This window comes from Lipotes vexillifer, unplaced genomic scaffold, assembly GCF_000442215.2.
Source record: "Lipotes vexillifer unplaced genomic scaffold, Lipotes_vexillifer_v1.1 scaffold636, whole genome shotgun sequence".
Taxonomy (NCBI): domain Eukaryota; kingdom Metazoa; phylum Chordata; class Mammalia; order Artiodactyla; family Lipotidae; genus Lipotes; species Lipotes vexillifer.
The window spans coordinates 873,713-891,718 of record NW_006786547.1 but is presented as its reverse complement, the minus strand read 5'-3'; the positions used below and the strand labels follow the sequence as shown (position 1 = coordinate 891,718).

General features: G+C 62.2%; 1 protein-coding gene across 1 annotated transcript; it reads left to right on the top strand.

Moving 5' to 3' along the window:
• The first annotated feature begins 4,431 nt into the window (after positions 1-4,431).
• On the top strand, positions 4,432-8,132 carry PTGDS (prostaglandin D2 synthase). Its single transcript, XM_007458960.1, has 7 exons — positions 4,432-4,552; positions 5,899-6,038; positions 6,149-6,225; positions 6,747-6,863; positions 7,002-7,103; positions 7,685-7,710; positions 8,072-8,132. Exons 1-6 carry the CDS (start codon positions 4,439-4,441, stop codon positions 7,708-7,710), a joined length of 576 nt encoding a protein of 191 aa, XP_007459022.1. The 5' UTR covers positions 4,432-4,438; the 3' UTR covers positions 8,072-8,132.
• Positions 8,133-18,006: the final 9,874 nt, after the last annotated feature.

The window sequence follows — 18,006 nt, the reverse complement described above, 5'->3', positions numbered from 1 at the left end:
CCGAGGACCTCAGGCCCAGGCCTAAGGGGTGGCCTTGCTTCCCCTGGCGGGACCAGGAAATCCTGCAGAGCCTTGGGCCAGCCTGACATGGTCAGGTCACAGGGGCGAGAAAACTTCCAGAATCAGGAGACTCCACTGAGGCCCTGGATGAGGAAGACCTCACAAGAAACAGTCCTGGTTTTGGGGTCCTTTCGGGGGAAGGGGGTGCCAAGCCTGGCCGCAGTGACTCAGGAGGGCCCATCGTGGATGCTCCCAGGAGATCTGGTGCCCGCAGGCCCCTCCTACCCAGAGACCGTGCACCCAGCCTTCCACAGGTGAGGGGACATGCTTTAGCTCCAATCACCCCCCACCGGGCTGGATGCTTCTGGAAGCCACCTGCTCTGGTCACCCAATCCAGAGTGTCACACCCGTGGGAGGCTGGGGGCTTGCGGGCCGTGGTGGGGGGCAGGCCGCTCTCCCCACAGCCCTGCCAGGCCCCTCTCTAAGGCAGAATGCTGCAGCCCCTGCACCTCTCCAGAGGCAGCCAGCCAGCCCTGGGCTCCTGCTGGCCAGGAGGAGCCTCGCGTTGGCCATGACCGTCCTTGGGCCCCTCGGGGTCTGGCATCAGTGCTTCATGCCACCCCCCTGGTCCTCCCCCAGCTTTGGCTTCTGGACCAGCTCAAACCTCCTGAGTTGGGAAGGAAGACGCCAGGTGGAGACAGTGGCCAACCCAAAGCAGAGAGGGGACGAAGAGACAGAGGCCGGGCCAGCACAGGGGGAAGAGTGGGCCCCCTGTGGTCTGGGTAGAAACTCAGAGAGGGCCTCATTCGGGGACACTCCGAGTCTGGGGCGCCTCCTTAAAATTCAGAGGAGCTACCCTCTGGGGAGCCCAGGCGGGGCTGTGGAGGGCTTCTTGCACCTGGAGGAGCCCTGAGCGGGCTCTCCCGCCCGTACCCAGCCCTGGTGGTCTCATGCTGCAGACCCAGCACCCCACCCCCACTTCCGGCCCCGGTGCCCCACCAGGGAGCACGGCCACTCTCCGCTTTGGCCATCTCTCCACCGGGCTGCCTCGGGTCTTTCCCAGGGCAGCCCTGGAGGCTGGACCAGTCCAGGAACTGGGAAAGCGGGCAGGGAAAGGGGATGAGGCCTTCGGTGGTTTTCGGGAGTATTCTGTCGAGAAGCTTCTAGGTGACCCCGGGCGCTGCCCCCCTTCTACTTACAATCTGCTGTCTGGGGATCCCCCCATGGGAGGAGCATACTGGATGGGGTGATCTCCGGGGCTGTGAGCCACCTCTGGAGGGCGGGGGACAGGCCTGAAGGGTGAGGTGGGGTCCAGTGGGGCCTCCCCTGCCCACCAGCTCAGTGCTCCCTCAGAGCCCCTTCCCGCAGGCTGGGGGCACTGATGGCCAAGCAGCAAGTAGGTGGGGTCCACGAGGGCCCTGTGAGTCCCCCATCCAAGACCAGCGGACACTCCATTAACCACTGGTCAGCGAGAGGCCACCAGGTGTTGGGAGAGCCTCAGCTCTGAAGGGCCAACCATCTATGGGGGATACTGCCTGGGGACTGGGACCCGTCAGTGGCCCCCAAGGAGATCAAGCCTAGGCCTGGGCCCGGGCTTGCCTCTGACCTGCTGGACCAGAAGCAGGGGGATGGCATCAGTGACCTCTCAAGATCCAGGCCAACTTCCGGCATCCTTGTAGCCCAGCAGCTTCCCTCCCGGGCAGATGCCCATCCCCCCTCACGCCTGGGCCTTGGGCTACAGGGAAACTGCAGCCTCAGCTCCACTGACTGCTGAGCAGCCACGTCTGCGGCTCACGTGCCCGCCAGGCCCACGGAAGGCCTGAGCCCAGCCACATCCAAAGCTGCCAGCTTCTGCGATGGGCCCAGAGATGGGGAGGAACCTAAGGCGGGGACCCCAGGTCAGCCTTCCGGGGGTCTCTCCTGGTGCCAGGGCTGGGAGTGGGCTCCTGAGAGGCCAGGGTCTGGCTCCCGGGCTCAGGGCAGGCACCCTGCCCTCCCGGGTCAGGGACAGGTCCCCTCAGACACCCCACCTGCCTGTCCCCCTGAGACCCAGGGAGCAGCCCCTGGTCTGCCAGGACCGGGCAACTCAGCGCTCAGTGGGTGCCAGGAGGAGCCTCACCACCCGCATGTCCAGCACGTACCCACCACCTGGAGAGCAGAGATGGCCCAGCCGGCGCTGCTGACCACACGTAGGGCCAAGCTCAGAGCAGAGCGGAGGGGTGCAGAGGGCACAGAGGGGGTCCTGGTGCCTGTGGGATGCCCCCTATGGCTCCCGTCCCCAGCCTCCGTCCTGCACAGCCCCAGGGGAAGGGAAGAAAGGGGCATAAATCTTGCAGGAGTTGCTGGCAATGGCCCAAACCTATCTGGACCTGGCAAAAGGTGAATCATCGGCCCTTGGGGGGCCGATGCCAGGTGTCCCCATCAATAGGGCTCTCAGGGGGACCCCTCCTCCACCTGCCGGGCCCAGCAGCTGCCCGGGCACCCACTTCCTGGGCCCTGAAATCGTGCCCTGGGTCCTCTGCAGCTGGGCCAGGCCCAAGTCCCCACTCAACTCGTTTGCTCAGGGTTCCCTGGAGCCTGAGTTCCAGGAGGACTGGGTAAGGGGCTGGAGAGGCACCTGAGGGAGAGCCCGGGGCGGGGGGAGGAGTCCAGGGCCCCAGCCTCAGCCCAGCCCTGCCCACGGAAGGCCCCATCGCTGCCAAGGGGTTCCCAGGGTAGCCCAGGGGCAGTACAAGGTCCGGGCACCCGTCCCCACTCCTGCCTGCTCTGACGGACTGTCCCCGCACAGCCTAGAGGATGAACAGTGCCTGAAGGGCGGGAGCTGATGGGAGGCCAGGCCAGAGGGGTGGGGGTCTCAGGCCTGCCTCCTACAGCCCCAGCACCAGTGAGAAAGCAGGAGACCCTCTGCACAGCACTGCCCACCCAGCGGCTCCCCCAGGCAGCCCTGCTGATGGAGCTCCCTGGTGCCCACCCCAGGAAACCCGAGTCTGTGCTCCCAGACCCCTGGGCCACTGGGGAGGGGCGACAAAGGGCGGTACACGCCGGCCTCACAGCCCCAGCGAGGCACCCTGACCTCACCAGGACCCCCGTGGGCCTGATGCCCACCCTCCTGCCCCCACTAGGTGGGTGGCAGGGCCCATGCTGCTCCCATTCAGGCAGTTGACTTGACCCATACCTCCCCCTCGATCATTTCCGGCCAGCCTTGGGGCCATTCCAAAGCCCGAGGCCAGGGCTGCCAAGAATCCAGCTCCCGGGTGGAAGGTGCCAGGCACTGGGACAGGAGCCTGCACCCTGCAGGGAGCTGGGCCTGTGTCTGGGGATGACCAGCCCCGTCCCCTCACTGGCCACAGCTGCGTCCCCTCTGCGTCTGCACCACACACGGGACCTCTTTCTGCAGCTTCATCCTTCCCAACCTGTACCCCAGATACTCGCACCCACCCCACTCACCGTTGCTCAGAGCCGTTGACCCCACTCAGTCCTGTGCTGAGGCCCCGACTGGCCTGGGGTGGCCTTGGACGGGATCAGGAGGGCAGGTGACACTTGCCAGATTTGAACAGGGCCCAGGACCCCATCAACCCAGAGAGGCCTCTGAAGGGAGGCGGCCCTCTGTAAGGTGGGCAGGTACCCTCTCATCTACTGCCACTGGGGGAGGTACCAGCCGCAGCACCCCAGGGAACAGGACAGGCTGAGCTCCACAGGGTGGGCGGGACTGGTGCAGGCGGGGATGCGCGGTGCGGGGGATGGGCCTACGCCCAAGGCCAGAGGGGCCCAGGCTGAAAGAAGTGCCCAGGGGGCCCCCAGCCAGAGCCCTGACAGCTGGCCGGTCGGGGAAAGCTGTGCCCAGCACACCTGGCCCTCGGCCTCTGCTTCGGGGGCAGATTTGGCTTCTTTACTGTGGCCCAAGTTTCCCGTCCCCCCGAGGCCTGCTGGGCTTTTCAGGATCAAACTCATACAGTGCAAATGGGGCCTCGCTTCCCCTCCCAGGGTGGCCAGGCTTGGAGACGGAACAGTGGTAGGGCTTGGGCGGGGGGCGGGGGCAGTTCCCAGTCCCCGGTGGGAAGTGACCAGAGGCCCCAGAGGCAGGGCAGCACCGAGGCTCTTGCCCCCTGCCCCCATCCAGGCTGCTGCGGCGGGTCTTTCTGGGACTGGAAAAAGGACCAGCCGCGCAGGGGCCTCTGGCTGCCCGCCCCCGCTCACCCTGCTGTGGCAGCGCCCAGGACTGTCCTAGTCAGTGCCTCTTACATAAGCAGCCCTGTGGGGGGCTCAGCTGCCGCTGGGCTCAGCTGCCCTGTCCTGCCCCCAGCATCACGAGCCTCCAGTGGGCTGTCCTTGTGCCCTGGGTGGAGGCCAAGCCAGGCCCATAAATAGGGGTCTCCCCGGTGGCCTCCGCGCCTCCTGCCTGCCTCTCTGCCTGCGCTGCCTGCTCGGCTCTGGGAGAATGGCCGCTCTGAACATGCTGTGGACAGGGCTGGCCCTGCTGGGGATCCTGGGGGTCCTGCAGATTCCAACCCAGGCCCAGGCCGCCCTGCAGCCCAACTTCCAAGAGGACAAGGTGAGGGGCTCCTTGCCGGGTCCCCAAGGCGGGACAGGGCTGTGTAGGGAGCAGGGTGCTCCCTGGGGCCCAATTTTCTCCCTGGGAAGGGGGTGCTGAAGGGAAGGAGGGCTGGACCGGCAGGAGGAGGCTGACCATGAGAGGCCTTCCCGGGCAATTCGCCAACCAAGATCTGGGTACATTACCCCCGACTGGCAGGGAAGAGCCTGTGTTCACAAGCGCCCACACGGCACATGCAGACACACGGATCACCTGCGTGCACGTCATCCCTGACCCCACATGGTTAGCCCAACGAGCTCACGATGCCCAGGGAAAACAGGCACATCTTTCACACCTGGGTCCTAGGACACACCTCCGTGGGCGAGCGTGAAGATGGGGATGCTGCACAGGGCGGCGCCAGGGGATGGCCACAGCAACCGAGTGCGCGTGTGTTTGCGACCCTCCCCCCACTCCCCGCGCGCGCACACGCACGCACACACACAGACACACACACACACACACAGCCGGCGGCGCGCTCCCGGCTGCGGGAACAGTGGGAGTGGGTGTCCCAGCCCCGCGCCCTGCTCCGACCCCTCCAGGGACGGCCCCAGCGCCCTCTGGTGCCAGCTCCACGGCCAGGCAAGGCCGGACCCAGCGGAGATAGCCTCTGTGTCAGGATCCACAGGGTTCCCTGGCAAAGCAGCTAGCCAGGGCTGGGGGCAGGGGCTGCTTTTGGGGCTGGCTCACATCTTTCTTTGTGCAAAGCTGTCAGCCAGATTGGTGGTCAGCTGCTGTGATGAGGGGCTTCCTAACCTAGAAAAGTCCTCAAACTCAAATTATCCCCCCCACCATCTAGGTAGCTGGACACCAGAAATCCCTGCAGTTGACATTGCTTTAAGTTAAGATGCTTTAGGTCCTAAGCAGATGCAAATGTGTTCCCAGGGAAGAGTGATGTTAATCCATTATTTTTGACATGATTCAGTAAGATTGGCTGTTATTACTTTGCAAGCCTTGGGGAGGTGGCACACAGGACGGGTAAGTTTTCACAGGGGATGGGGAAGGAAGCAGGAAGGGAATGGCTTTGCTGAGGTCCCTAGTTACAAATGAGCGTATAATGTTCTGGAAATAATGAAAGAGCTTTGCTGAAAAACTAATGATTTAGAAGAACCCCAAAGTAAAGTAGAGAGAATTAAATTCAGATTCATCAACACTTGTTCAGTAAGAGAAATAAGAAGCTGTGTGTGCTGTTTTTCCCACAGAGAGAGAGAGCAAGAGGGGGGAGGGGAGGGGAGGGGGAGGAGCGGGGCGCCCACCATGGCGCGTCCGGGAGGGTCCCGGCTGACCAGGGTGGGGGCCGTTCGCCGCAGTTCCTGGGGCTCTGGTTCACCTCGGGCCTCGCCTCCAACTCGAGCTGGTTTCTGGAGAAGAAGACAGCGCTGTCCATGTGCAAGTCGGTGGTGACCCCCGCGGCGGACGGTGGCCTCAGCCTCACGTCTACCTTCCTCAGGTGGGCGGCGGGGCGGGCTTCTGGGGCTGAGAGCTCCCCGCCCATGGTCGCGGTCTAGGGACAGCCCCCACCCCTGCCGGATCCCTGACCCGAGGGTGACCTGCCCACAGGAAAGACCAGTGTGAGACCCGGACTCTGCTGCTGCGTCCTGCAGGCCCCCCAGGCTGCTACAGCTATACCAGTCCCCGTGAGTGGGGCCCCTCGCCAGACCCCAGGGTCAACTCAGGAGTGACACCTGCTGGTCGGGGACTCTGGGTGACACCCTGCCCTGCAGTACATGGAGTGGGGGTGTGACGGCTGCTCTGCCAGGGTCGGCCTGGATCTGCCCCGGGATGGAATCTCCCCAGCTGTCTGCTGCCCCATCCTGCTGCCCCCAAGGCTTCCCCCACACCTTCCGCAGCTCTCCGCCCCAGGCCCTCGGGAACGACCTCCCCGCTGCGAATCTCTCCTCCTCCCGAGAGGAGTTTGGCTGCAGAGTTTGTGGCTGTCCCATGAACTCCCGAGTTCCTGAGCCTGTGTGTCTGCTGGGCCCCCAGGACTTCTGGCTTGGGGACGCTGGGCTGTGCTGGCAGGAAGCAGGCAGCTGGGGAGGGGCAGGGAAGGCAGCTGGACAGAGGGCGGAGCATCAGGGCCCCTCCCACGCCGGCCCACAGCCGGCGCCCTCGCCAGGGGTCCCCGACCCACCGGGGTTGTCTCCTGGGCCCCCAGACTGGAGCAGCAACCACGAGGTGTCGGTGGTGGAGACGGACTACAAGGCCTACGCCCTGCTCTACACCGAGAGCTTCCGAGGCCCCGGCCAGGACTTTAGCATGGCCACGCTTTACAGTACGTGCCCCACGCCAGCTCCCACTGCCCGGCCTGAGGCCCGGCCCACGGGGCAGCCGGGGGACTCCCCAAGCCTGGGGGTGGGGGCCGAGCAGGGGTCTCCCGGATGGAGGCCAGCGGCTTCTCCTTCTGCCCCAGGCCGCACCCAGGTCCCCAAAGCTGAGATCAAGGAGAAATTCACCACTTTCGCCAAGGCCCAGGGCTTCACAGAGGATGGCATTGTCTTCCTGCCACAGACTGGTGAGGGGCCGCTAATCTGACGGGAGGGATTAAGGTCAGATTACAGGCAGACACACAGTCTCCTGATTCGGGGGTGATTGAGGCCTGGGGTTCATCCGGCCGACTGCGCACTGACCGGTACACGGCCTCCAGAGTGTGGGCGGTCTGTTCTCCACACCGTGACCTTGGCCTGAAACACCCCCTCCCTGGGTTCACCACGCACCCACTGTGTGCCAGGCCCCCGGGTGGGCCCCCAGGATACATAGGTCCCCAGCCTGGTGGGGGGCAAGCCCTAGAAACAAAACCCGCGAGGTGGGTGTGCCCATGGGGACACTGGGACAAGCGCCCTGGGGCTCAGCACGGGCTCCCCGAAGTCTCAGCGCCCACGGCCTCCCTGGGGCAGGCAGCCTGCTCTGGGCCCAGGGAGGGACGGGACCTGCTCCCTGTTTGGAGGAGCAGGGCCGGGGCAGGGGGTGTGTGATGCAGTCAGCAGTTTGAGGGTCAACCAAGACGCTCTCCAGGGCCACGGGGTTAGCGACAGGTGGGGCGGGGTAGGTGGCCCGGCCTGGGCGCTGACCGCCGTCCTGGGCTTCTCTTGGCAGACAAGTGCATGGAGGAGGACCCCTAGGTGGGTGGGGAGCTGCGGGCCGCCTTCACCCAGCAGTGCCCACCCATGCGTTCCTTCACGCACTTGCTCACTTGGGGCGTGCTCCCCACAGCCCCGCCCACCACGCAAGCCTGGTCCAGGCCCACGGGGCTGCTCCGAGGAGGAGGGGGCTCCACCGGGGTTCCGCGAGGTCGCTGGGGTAGGAGGGGCTGGCGGCTGGGACAGGAACCGGGAGGGGATGCAGGGTGGGGAGGCCCCCATCAGGGGCTGGGGCCCTGGGACGGCCATTCCCCCGCGGCCTGCAGCCAGCAGGGGCCTGGGGGCCCGGGGCCCGGACTGCGGTGTTGCCCGCCACACCGGCAGGTCCTGCTCTCTTGGCCAGGTGACCCCAGCCCTCAGGACCTGGCCATGCTGCCCTGCTCGGCCTTTTCCTTCAACACCCCCAAGACCCCAGCCCCGGCTCCTGCGCCACCGGCCCTGCCCCCTCGGGCTTTATCCCAGCTCTGAGAATAAACTCCGGAAGCAAGTCAGCAGCCTGGCCTCTGTCTGTCTGTCCTGCAGTCGTTGCCCCCCTGGGCCTGGCTTTGGCAGGCCCCCGGGACCTGACCGCCGCCCTCCTGGGTCTCCCTACCCCCTCTGTAAAATCTTGGAGGCTGGCTCTGCATGACACCCCCAAGGGGTGAGCAAGGGCCCGCTAGCCAGGCTCCTGGTGGAGTGGAAGACACAGCTGGGTCAGAAGCCAGGACAGCTTAGGGGAAGCGCCGATGCGTCCCTCACCCACTCCACTCGGGGCCCTGATCTCACCACAGCCCCTCAAGGCCCAGCGGCAGCTGAGCCGGTTCTGGTCAGGTGCCCACAGCCTGCCCCCTGCCCCCCCGTCCAGGAGAGGCCCGAGGCCCAGGGCAGTTTTTGAAAGCGTGGGATTAGTGCGCTCAGGCTGGGCAGAGACACGGGTTTGCGGGGACCAAGAGGAAGGTGGCCGGAGTGTCCGTGCCCCCCTGGACTGGGACAGACTGAGTGGGCTGCAGACAGGCCACCCTCCCATCTCCCATGGCTACCTGAGAGCCCCCAGTCCCCTGGCCTCTGGCCTGGGCCTCAAGGGCGCGGCCCTGCCCGTTCGCCAGGCCTCTGGCACCAAAGCTGAGCCAGAGCCCCGGAGCACAGTCTCCCCTCCCCGCAGTCCCTCACCTTCTGCTAGCCCCCGGATTCCTGGCCGGCGTGGCCATTCTCAGGCCCCTGTCCTGGGCCCTCCTGGCTCACAATGTGCAGTGCCCACTGCAGCCTGCCCACCAGACCCCACCCAGGCAGACCTCAGCCAGGCCTTGCCCAGGCACCAAGGGTTGTGAGGCTCAGAGGTGAGGGTGAACTTCTGGGACGCTTCCTGGAGGAGGGGGCCTGAGGCTGTGCCTCGGCCAAGGGCTGGGGGCCACGTCCCAGAGGGCCTGCCGGGCCTTCGCCTCCCCTTGCTTCAGGGCATACGGCCCCTCCCCAGGAGGAAACACCTGGGCTGGCCGGGGGTGGCCAGAGGCCACTGGGCCAAGGTGCTCCAGGGTGCACCCCGATCGTGAGCCCATCACAGTGGGCTCTGTCCCAGCATGCCAGCCCCCCAGGGTGTCTTGGGGGCCTAAAGGCGCAGTGGGAGAGGCCACCTCAACTCTCCTACCCCGCCCCTGAGCCCGTGCAGTCGACAAGAGACACCCTCCACCACACTGCAGGTGCTGCTCATTGGCTGGACCCTCGTGCTGCTCGCGGCATCCCCAGGCCGGGCCCAGGTCCCCACCCAGGCCAACTCTGACACCAGCCAGGTGTGTCCAGACTTCCCTAGGCCAGACCTGCTTCTCACAGACAGCCTTTTTCTGGCTGCGTTCTACCCAGAGAGGCCGGAGGGCTGGGGTAGCCCAGCCCAGCCCTGCCCATACCCTCTCTGGCCCAAGCTTAGCTCAAGTCTGGGGACAGGGGACAGGGGACAGAGCTCGCGTCCGTCTGCTCGTCCAACTTGGGGTGGGTGTGCTGCGGAGGACAGCAGGCCCCTCAGCCCCGCCTCTGGGCTGTGCTCACTGCCACTCCCCAGGCCTCAGACCGGATGAGTGGCAGCTGCCCCCGCCCCCCAATTCCAGGTGAGGGAGGCTGTGGCACAGGGGCTGCCCCCCAGCTCTCCCTGTCCCCTCCCTGCAGTTCCAGGGCATCTGGTGCACGGTTGGGGCGGTGTCAGATGACCAGGGCTTCCTGGACTCCAAGGACAGCACGAAGATGCCTGTGGTCTTGGTGACCCCCTTGGCCAACGGCGACCTGGGCCTCAAGTTTGGGTACCCCGCATAAGGGATCCCAGGAGCCCCACCTCGGACTAGCTGTAGGCCCGGCCAGCGTGAGGTCAGACGTGAGCCAGCAGGAGCCAGAGGTGTCCCTGACCCGTCAGGGAGCCAGAGCCAGGCCAGACCCTGACCCTGCGCCAGGCTGCGGGGGCCATTAAAGCAGCAGCTGCAGCTCGCCTGCTCCCAGAGGGGCCCGCCTGAGGCCTGGGCGTGGAGGAGCAGCGTCCTTGTGCGTGCGTGCGTGCGCGTGTGGGTGTGTGCGTGCACGTGCGGGTGTGTGTGCACGTGCGGGTGTGCGTGCGTGTGGGTGTGTACACAAATGCACGCACGTGTGTGTGTGTGTATGCGTGCGCGCGCGCGCGTGTGTGTGTTTCTGGAGGGGAGACCGGAAGGCCCCACAGACCCCGCAACCCCTGGCTGTGTCCCCCTGCCCCCCAGGGTGTCTCCTGACCTGTAAGTGAATTATAAATCATCTGTGTGATTAGCATCGATGTGACGGCGGGGACAGGTGGGCCCTGGGACAGGCTGGACACCATCGCCCACGCACGGCCGTCGGCAGCACCTAAGTGGCAGCCGTTTGTGTCACGGTCGGGCAGCGTCCTCAGGGGCTGGGGGCTGGCCCGGACCCTACCCCCTCAGGGAGCCCAGCGGGGCCGCAGCGGCCTGGCAGGGGCTGCTGCGCAGGCTGCTGGGGTCCTCCTTCCCAGGCGCGATGGCGGGTGCCAGAAGATGGATGCGACCCTCACCGAGGATGCCGTGGACGGGCGGGTGAGGCGGGCAGTGCCGGGAGGAAGACAGAAAATGGGCAGCGGCAGGGCTGGCTCGGCCAGGGCCGTTTGGAGGGGACGGGGCGTCCTGAGCCGGCGCGCAGCTCAGCAGGCTCTCACTTCCCCAGCCATGGCCCAGACCAACATCCGGGCGGCTTTCACCGACTGCGAGCACTTTGCCACACTGTACTCTGAGACGCAGAAGGGAGACGTTAGGAACATCTGGCTGCAGCTCTACAGGGGGTGACGGGTGGTGGGTGACCCAGCTTGAGGGGAAGCGCTCCTGACGCGTCCCTCAGCCCGTCACGGCCTTCTCTGGGGGCCACGTGCAAGGTTTGGTCTGTAGTGCCCACGTGCCCTTCGCAGCAAGCTCTGACCCAGTGGCAGGTGGAACCACCATCTCCCAGTGTCTACTTGGGGTCCCTCCCCACCCCCTGCTCCCCACTTCCCCCTCCACCTCCCAGCCCTGCCTCTCTGCTCACTGGCCCTCCCTGCTCTCAGCCCGGGCCCCAGAGCCATTTCCTGAAGATGCACAGAAGATGCAACAGCTGGCACCCCAAGTGGGCTTGAACCCCAGCCAGGGCGCCCTGCTGCCCAAGTCAGGTGAGCGCTGTCCCCACGCCGGCTCAGGGCTGCAGGAGCTGAAAGACCCTAGACCCTGACGGGGGACTCGGGGGGAGCCAGGCCCCAAGCCTCACTCCACTGGCCCCGGGCCCAGAACAGGAGGACCAGGGGAGGCTGGGCGGTTCCCTGGCCGGTGCCCCTCAGGAGGGGGTCACAGGCCAGGAGGCTTGGCTACTCCGGGGAGGGTGTGGCGCCTCCGGCCCTGGGAGGGGGCACTGGGTGCTTCCTCGGGCCCTGCTCTCTTCCACAGACCAGTGTGCCGGCGCCCTCGCCTAGTTGAGTGCATGGGGCTGGCCGGGACCCAGTGCCCTGCTGACCCAGGGAGGCCCCTCCCGGCCAGAGGGCTGCACTCTGGGGGTCCTCCGTCCTGGGGCAGCGGCGGGGAGGGACAGAGTGGGGCCCCGGGGCGGGCCCAGGGAGCACAGGAGGAGGTGAGAGGATGCCGCCCCTCCCCACAGTTGCTGCCCGGTTGGTTTGCAGTGAGGGACCCAGCCCAGGGGTTGGAGCAGAGGGCCGTGATGCCGGGGCTCCAGGTACCCAGCCCTCCTCAAAGAGCGGCGCCCTCCCTCCACCCCGAGGCCCCAGCACCATAAACTGTCTCAAAAAGCCAGCGCTGTGCTTTTCTTGGGTGGGGGCAGGAATAGGGGGATGGGGCAGAGGAACCGTGTGGACCGGGCCAGGGGCACTCTGGGTCCCCCTGAGGGGACCAGAGAGGGACAGTGCGGGGCTGAGGCTCCAATCCTGCAGGGAGGTCCCTCCATGGCCGGTTCCGGGGACCCAGAGGGACTGGAGCGCGACCCCTCGCCACCCAGGCAGGCGTTAGGCCTGGGAGGGGCCGAGGCTTGGCCCCACGGGTGGTAGGATCCTCTGTCGGTCGGACGGCGCGTCACAGTGGCTTCCCTGGGTCCCCCGCTGACCCCGGGCGCCAGGCCAGGGGTGCTGCCCTCGCTCCGCGGCGCAGACCTGCGTGCAGTTGCCTGACAGAGCCGTGCCCGACCCACACCCAGCGCGCGCCTGGGCTCCACAGGCCCTGGGGTCCTCCCAACCCGCAGCCCAGGGGGGTCTGCACCGCTTTCCCAGCCCAGGCGGCCTCCCAGCACCCCTTCCCCCTTGGCCCCCGCCCTCAAGGCAGAGCTCTGCCCTGCCGTTGTGTTGAGGGAAACAGCGCGGTCCTTCAAGGACTGGTCCTGAAGAATCTGAGGGTAAAATGGCACAATATCTGTCACGTAACTAGTTCAGAAAAAAATCGTACCAGATGTAAATATATCAAAATGTTGATCGTGGTTCCGTCTGGGTGACGGTTTGTTATACTATCATTTCTGCTCTTCAGTTGGTTAGACAATTTTCCTTAGAAACACAGCCCTGTCCTACCAGATGGCAAGGTCACTGGGATAAAGAGCCCCGCATCCCAGGGACTGCAGACAGCCCCTCCACACCTGCACCCAGTACCCGGAGGCCCTGCCACCGCCCCTGCCACCTGGCCGACCTGCCGGCCTCTAGCCCTCTGCAGACACTACAAGGGCAGGGTCTCCCCCCTCCCCCCAGCCTGACACCAGTCCCACTATTTGGGAGCAGGTGGGAAGGCCCAGAGATCCAGCACCTCCCACCCAAGATGCCACCTGCCAACCAGCAGAGGCACCCACAGAGAGAGACTGGTGATGAACCATTCATCCAGTCAACTTGCTTTTTTTTCTGCCCTTGGCAGCGCCGTGTGTCTTGTGGGATCTCTCTTCCCCAGCCAGGGATCAAAGCCTGGGCCCCCGGCAGTGCAAGTGCTGAGTCCTAAGCACTGGACCGCCAGGGAATTCCCAGCTGATCTATTGATCAACTGATCTATCGGTTGTCATTCAGCTTCCACGTGGAACAGAAGACGTGGTGGAAATTGCCCAAGAGCAGGGATTTAAGGTGGGGCGGGGTCGGGGGAAGACTCTCCAGCTGGCTCTCGGTCCCTTCCTTCCCCACTAACTCATCCCTCCCATGTCCCCTGGGAAGGATCTGGAGTGAGGAGACGCAGTTCTCCCTTCACGGCCCATCGCGGGGCAGCCCCCCAGGGTCCCTCTGGACCCAGGAAGGGTCATGCCCCTGGCAGCTGCGGATCAGCCCAGTCCTGCATGCCCTGCTCCGGCCACACGGGGGCAGACTTCAGCCAGTTCTCCACCCAGGAGCCCAGGGCTGCGTGTGTAACATCTGTCAGCTGGCACCCTCCTCTGCTCACAACTGCTCCAGTGGGTCCCATCTCACTGAGAGTAAAGGCCAAAGTCCTTAGGTGGCCAACAAAGGCCCCCCGATCGGCCTTCTTCTGACCCCACCACTATGACTGCAAAGAGCCGGGTCACTGGAAAAAAGACTGTCCCAAACCTCGGTGCTTCGGGTGCCTTCAGCCCTCGGACCAGCCTTTCCAACGCCCTCCTGACCCCCAGAGACGGGCTCCGAGGAACCACGGGGGCTCTGCCCAAACCTCCCTCTTTTTTTTTTTTTTTTTCCTTAAACTGTGTCTTTTCTCTCTTTCCAACCCTCCCTCTTAATCAGTTGAGGTTGGTTACTGATTATTTACATTGACGAGAGGAAAAGACAAGTTTTGATTGAGCTAAACTGAGGACTGCAGAGCAGGAGACCCAGATTCAAGAAGCGCTTGACTTGTGTTCCCCAGGCTACAAAATGGGGGAGGCCTATACAAGCAAAAACTGCAAAGTTACATAAATTGTCAAGAATTAGGATTGGAGCTGGCAATAAGGAAGGTGCTTATAAAGCAAGAATTGGTTGGGCTCCAAAATGCGTAGTTACCAGGAGAGATCTTGAGATTATAAGGTTGCTGGTGGCAGCAACTAGCAGATACTATTTTGAGAACAGTTGGTCATGACCTTCAGTCTGATACAGTTTAGAAAATTCAAGTTCCCAGTGATGCAGGAACTGTCTGAAACCACATCCGCAATGGCCACCCGGCTCCAATTTGGATGCCCTGAACCACAGTTTAATATCTTGTCAGAACAACAAACATCAAACATGACAAGGGTACATTTCTTCAAGTTTTCAAAACAGATTAGCAGGTACACAGCAGGTCAGCATGACCTTGGCGTCTGGGAAGGGAATCTCATCTTCGAAGGAATACTGGCATTGGTGTTGCTGGGGAGGGGGCAGCACGCAGCATTTACCCCTGTATTCAAAGTGGACATTCTAAACAATCAGGTAATGCATTTTTCTCCTCTTCCTCCTTATTTTTTAATGGTTAAAGCAGATATACAGCTTACGTTTGACGGACCATAAGACAGACTGTTCTAATTAGCATAAAGTTCAAGCCAAAGTATGTATAATCCAGCATAACTTCCCCATATACCTTAATATGTGAAAATTTCTTTCATCAGCTGCGTCTTCCCAAAGTGCTTGCTTAATTCTTTCTGTGTTGACTGTTCCCTTGCTGTATTCACTATTCTAAGACACAAACTTTAGATGGGAAATTCCTGAGAGATCTCCCTCCTACCCCTCCTTGTTACGTGAATGTGACCTCAGTAGGTTTCCAATCTGTGCACTCTCCCTTCCACATGGGACAGGACACTCAGGAAAGGTCCTCCCTGGCAACAAGGGACAAAAGTTGCTGAATCTGTAAAAAACCTGACCGTTGATCAGCAATGCTTTTAGAGAAAGCATGTAAAGATTAATAAACAGAAACCTTATTTAAAATAGTCAGGAGGCCACAAGGGGGCGACCTCACCCCCTACTGTGCAGCCTCAATTGCAGACTAACAGGAAGGTTACTAGTTACTACCCAGCAGGAGGAAGGAAGATTTTTTTTCCCACCCAGCAACAGTCCAGCCAATGAGAGACCAGCACAGTTCAGCCAATGAAAAGCCACCACACTTCCAACTCCCAGTTTCCTCCAACGGACTCTTCTGTTTAGAACACCCCACCCATTCCCCCTTCTCCTCTATAAAAGAGTTTCCTGTCTTTTGTTCTTCAGATTTGCCTGTGGTTTCCCATAGATTTCGTGCACTGAATTGTGATTCTTTGGTGTTCCCAAATAAACCCACTTTGCTGGCAAAATAACTGGCTCTTTTATCGTTTTAGGTCAACACATACAAGATAACACTCACAAGTCCAGGGATTAAGGGCCTGATATCTTTAGAGGTCATTATTCAGCCTACCACATTCTACCTAGAGACAACTTCCTAGAGCCTGAGCACTGTGCCTGGAGGGACTAATGTTTAAGGCTGTCCTAGGGGCTGGTGACTCCACACTCACATCTCTGGGCCTGATCCTCTAGACTAGAATCATGTGTACACAGCAGCTTTCATTCATCTCCATCAGACATACAGCCATATCAAGAACTCATAAGACAAAGGAGAGGCGCCCATGTCCACTCCAATCCTGCCTGAGCCCAATCATCTTGGAAAGGGCACTTCTTTTTTTTTTTTGGCTGCGTCAGGTCTTAGTCGCAGCACGCGGATCTTTCTTTGCAGCGCATGGGATTCTCTCTAGCTGTGGCGTACGGGTTTTCCCTCTCTAGTTGTGGCACGTGGGCTTAGCTGACCCTCAGCATGTGGGATCTTAGTTCCCCAACCAGGGATCGAACCCGCGTCCCCTGCATTGGAAGGCGGATTCTTTACCACTGGACCACCGGGGAAGTCCTGGGAAGGGCATTTCTACTCTTCCTAAACGCAGGGGTCACCATGATCCCTCCCCTCCTCCCCTGCACCTCTCTCCAGCTCCACTCTGAGCCCCTGGCCCAGCCTTCATCAGCTCTGTCCTGAGGAACTCAGCAGCCCTCTACTAGTCTCCCTGCCCCCCTCACCTCCACTCCCACAGCCCTTCATCCCCTCACCTCATGGCATTCAACATGGGCTTTATACACATAAATCAGAAGTGCCACTCCCCACCCCACCCCCGCTTAAACCCTCCAAAGGCTCCCCACTCTGCATTCATTCACTTACATATTTATTGAATATCTCTATGTGCCAGCCACTGTTTAGACACTGAGGATACAGTGGCAAATAAAACAGACAGAATGTCCTGCCCTTGTGGACCTCATGGGGAAAATTGGCAATAAACAGGATAAATAACTATATTAGTCACTTACTGCTGAAGACCAGATTACCCCAAAACTCAGTGGCTTAAAACAACAGCATGTATTGTCTCCCAGTTTCTGAGGGTCAAGAATCTGGTCCTGGGTGCTCTGGACCCTCTGGCACAAAATCTCTCGTGAGGCTGCAGTCGAGCCACTGGCTGGGGCTGTGTTCTCATCAGAAGGCTCAGCTGGGAAGGGGTCTGTGTCTCAGCTCCCTCACTGGTTGTTGGCGAGGCCTTGGTCCTTTGCCACAGGACTCCTCATGTCATGGTGAGTAATTCCAGAGAAAGAAAGAAGTGACAGCCCATCACTTCTGCCACATTCTATTGGCTAGAAGCCAGTTACTCAATCCAGCCCACACTCATGGGAGGGCTACACAAAGGTGCAGACGCAGGAGGCACATGGTTGGGGGCCATCTTAGAGGCTGCTGTCACAACACGTAAATCAGAATGTACTCTATATAGTGACAAGCTGGAAAACAAACAGATAAAAGAGGAGAGAGGACATGAGATATTGGGCAGGGTGCTGAAATTGGATATAAAACAATAGGGAAGGCCTCACCGAGAAGGTGACTTTTGAGTAAAGACCTGAAGGGAGTGAGTAACTCTGGGGAAAGGGGGTGCCGGGCAGAGACAACAGCGAATGCAGAGGTCCTGAGGCAGGAGCCTCATGGGAAGGGGCATGTCGCGTGAGGGCTGTCAAATAGGAGGAAAAAGGCGACGAGGCAGGCCTGGCTGCAGCCATACTTGAAGTGCATTAGCACAGCCTGCAAACCCACCTGCCGCCCTCGTGCGCCTCGCTGCGGGCACCCTGGCCTCTAGCAAAGTCCTGAGCACAGCTGCTCTGTGTCCACTATGGGGCTTCCGCAGAGGCTGCCCCCTCTGCCTGGTACCCTTTTTCCGGGCACGCTCCACCTCTCTCTTCTTCCAGGTCACAGGCACTTGGCACGACCTGGGGATTGCATGTTTCGTTTGTTTATTTGTCCATCCCGTGAGCTCTCACAAGCTCCAGGAGATCAGAGACCTTGTCTCTTGATCAAGGTGTGCCCAAGGCCCGGGACCACGCGAGGCAAAGAACAGGTGCTGGGTAAACATTGTGGAATGCATGAACGAGTGGCGGTTGCACCGGTTACCGTACTTTATTCACTTTCGTATTTTGACTTGTTTCAGTTGACAATAGGAAGCTGGGTGCGAGGGGGGAGGCCGCAGCGATCAGCGAGGGGGTCAGAGCAGTCTGAGGCCAGAGCAGTGGCCGGCGCGGCCTGCGCCCAGTCAGCGTCTGCGCGAAGCGGGGGAACCCCGGACTCAGCGGGGACAGAGGCAGGGGGTAAGGCTCAAAGAGACCCCCAAGTGTGCACGGGGTCCCGAGTCCCGGACCGCGCTGCACAGCCCTTGTCCCGTAAAACAGCGCGCAGGACACGCCAGCCCAGCCCGGGAGCCCCGCCGTGCGCACGAAGCTCAGCCCCCACCGGTGCAAGCACCGTCCCGTGACTAAGCCCCGCCCAGCTAGCCCCGCCCCGCGCAGGCCCCTCGGGCACCGCTCGGCTCTGCCCCCCC

Coding starts and splice junctions, on each gene's coding strand:
- PTGDS (XM_007458960.1), top strand. CDS start 4,439: ATGGCCGCTCTGAACATGCTGTGGACAGGGCTGGCCCTGCTGGGGATC. Junction 4,553..5,898: donor CCAACTTCCAAGAGGACAAG/GTGAGGGGCTCC, acceptor CGTTCGCCGCAG/TTCCTGGGGCTCTGGTTCAC. Junction 6,226..6,746: donor CTACAGCTATACCAGTCCCC/GTGAGTGGGGCC, acceptor CTGGGCCCCCAG/ACTGGAGCAGCAACCACGAG.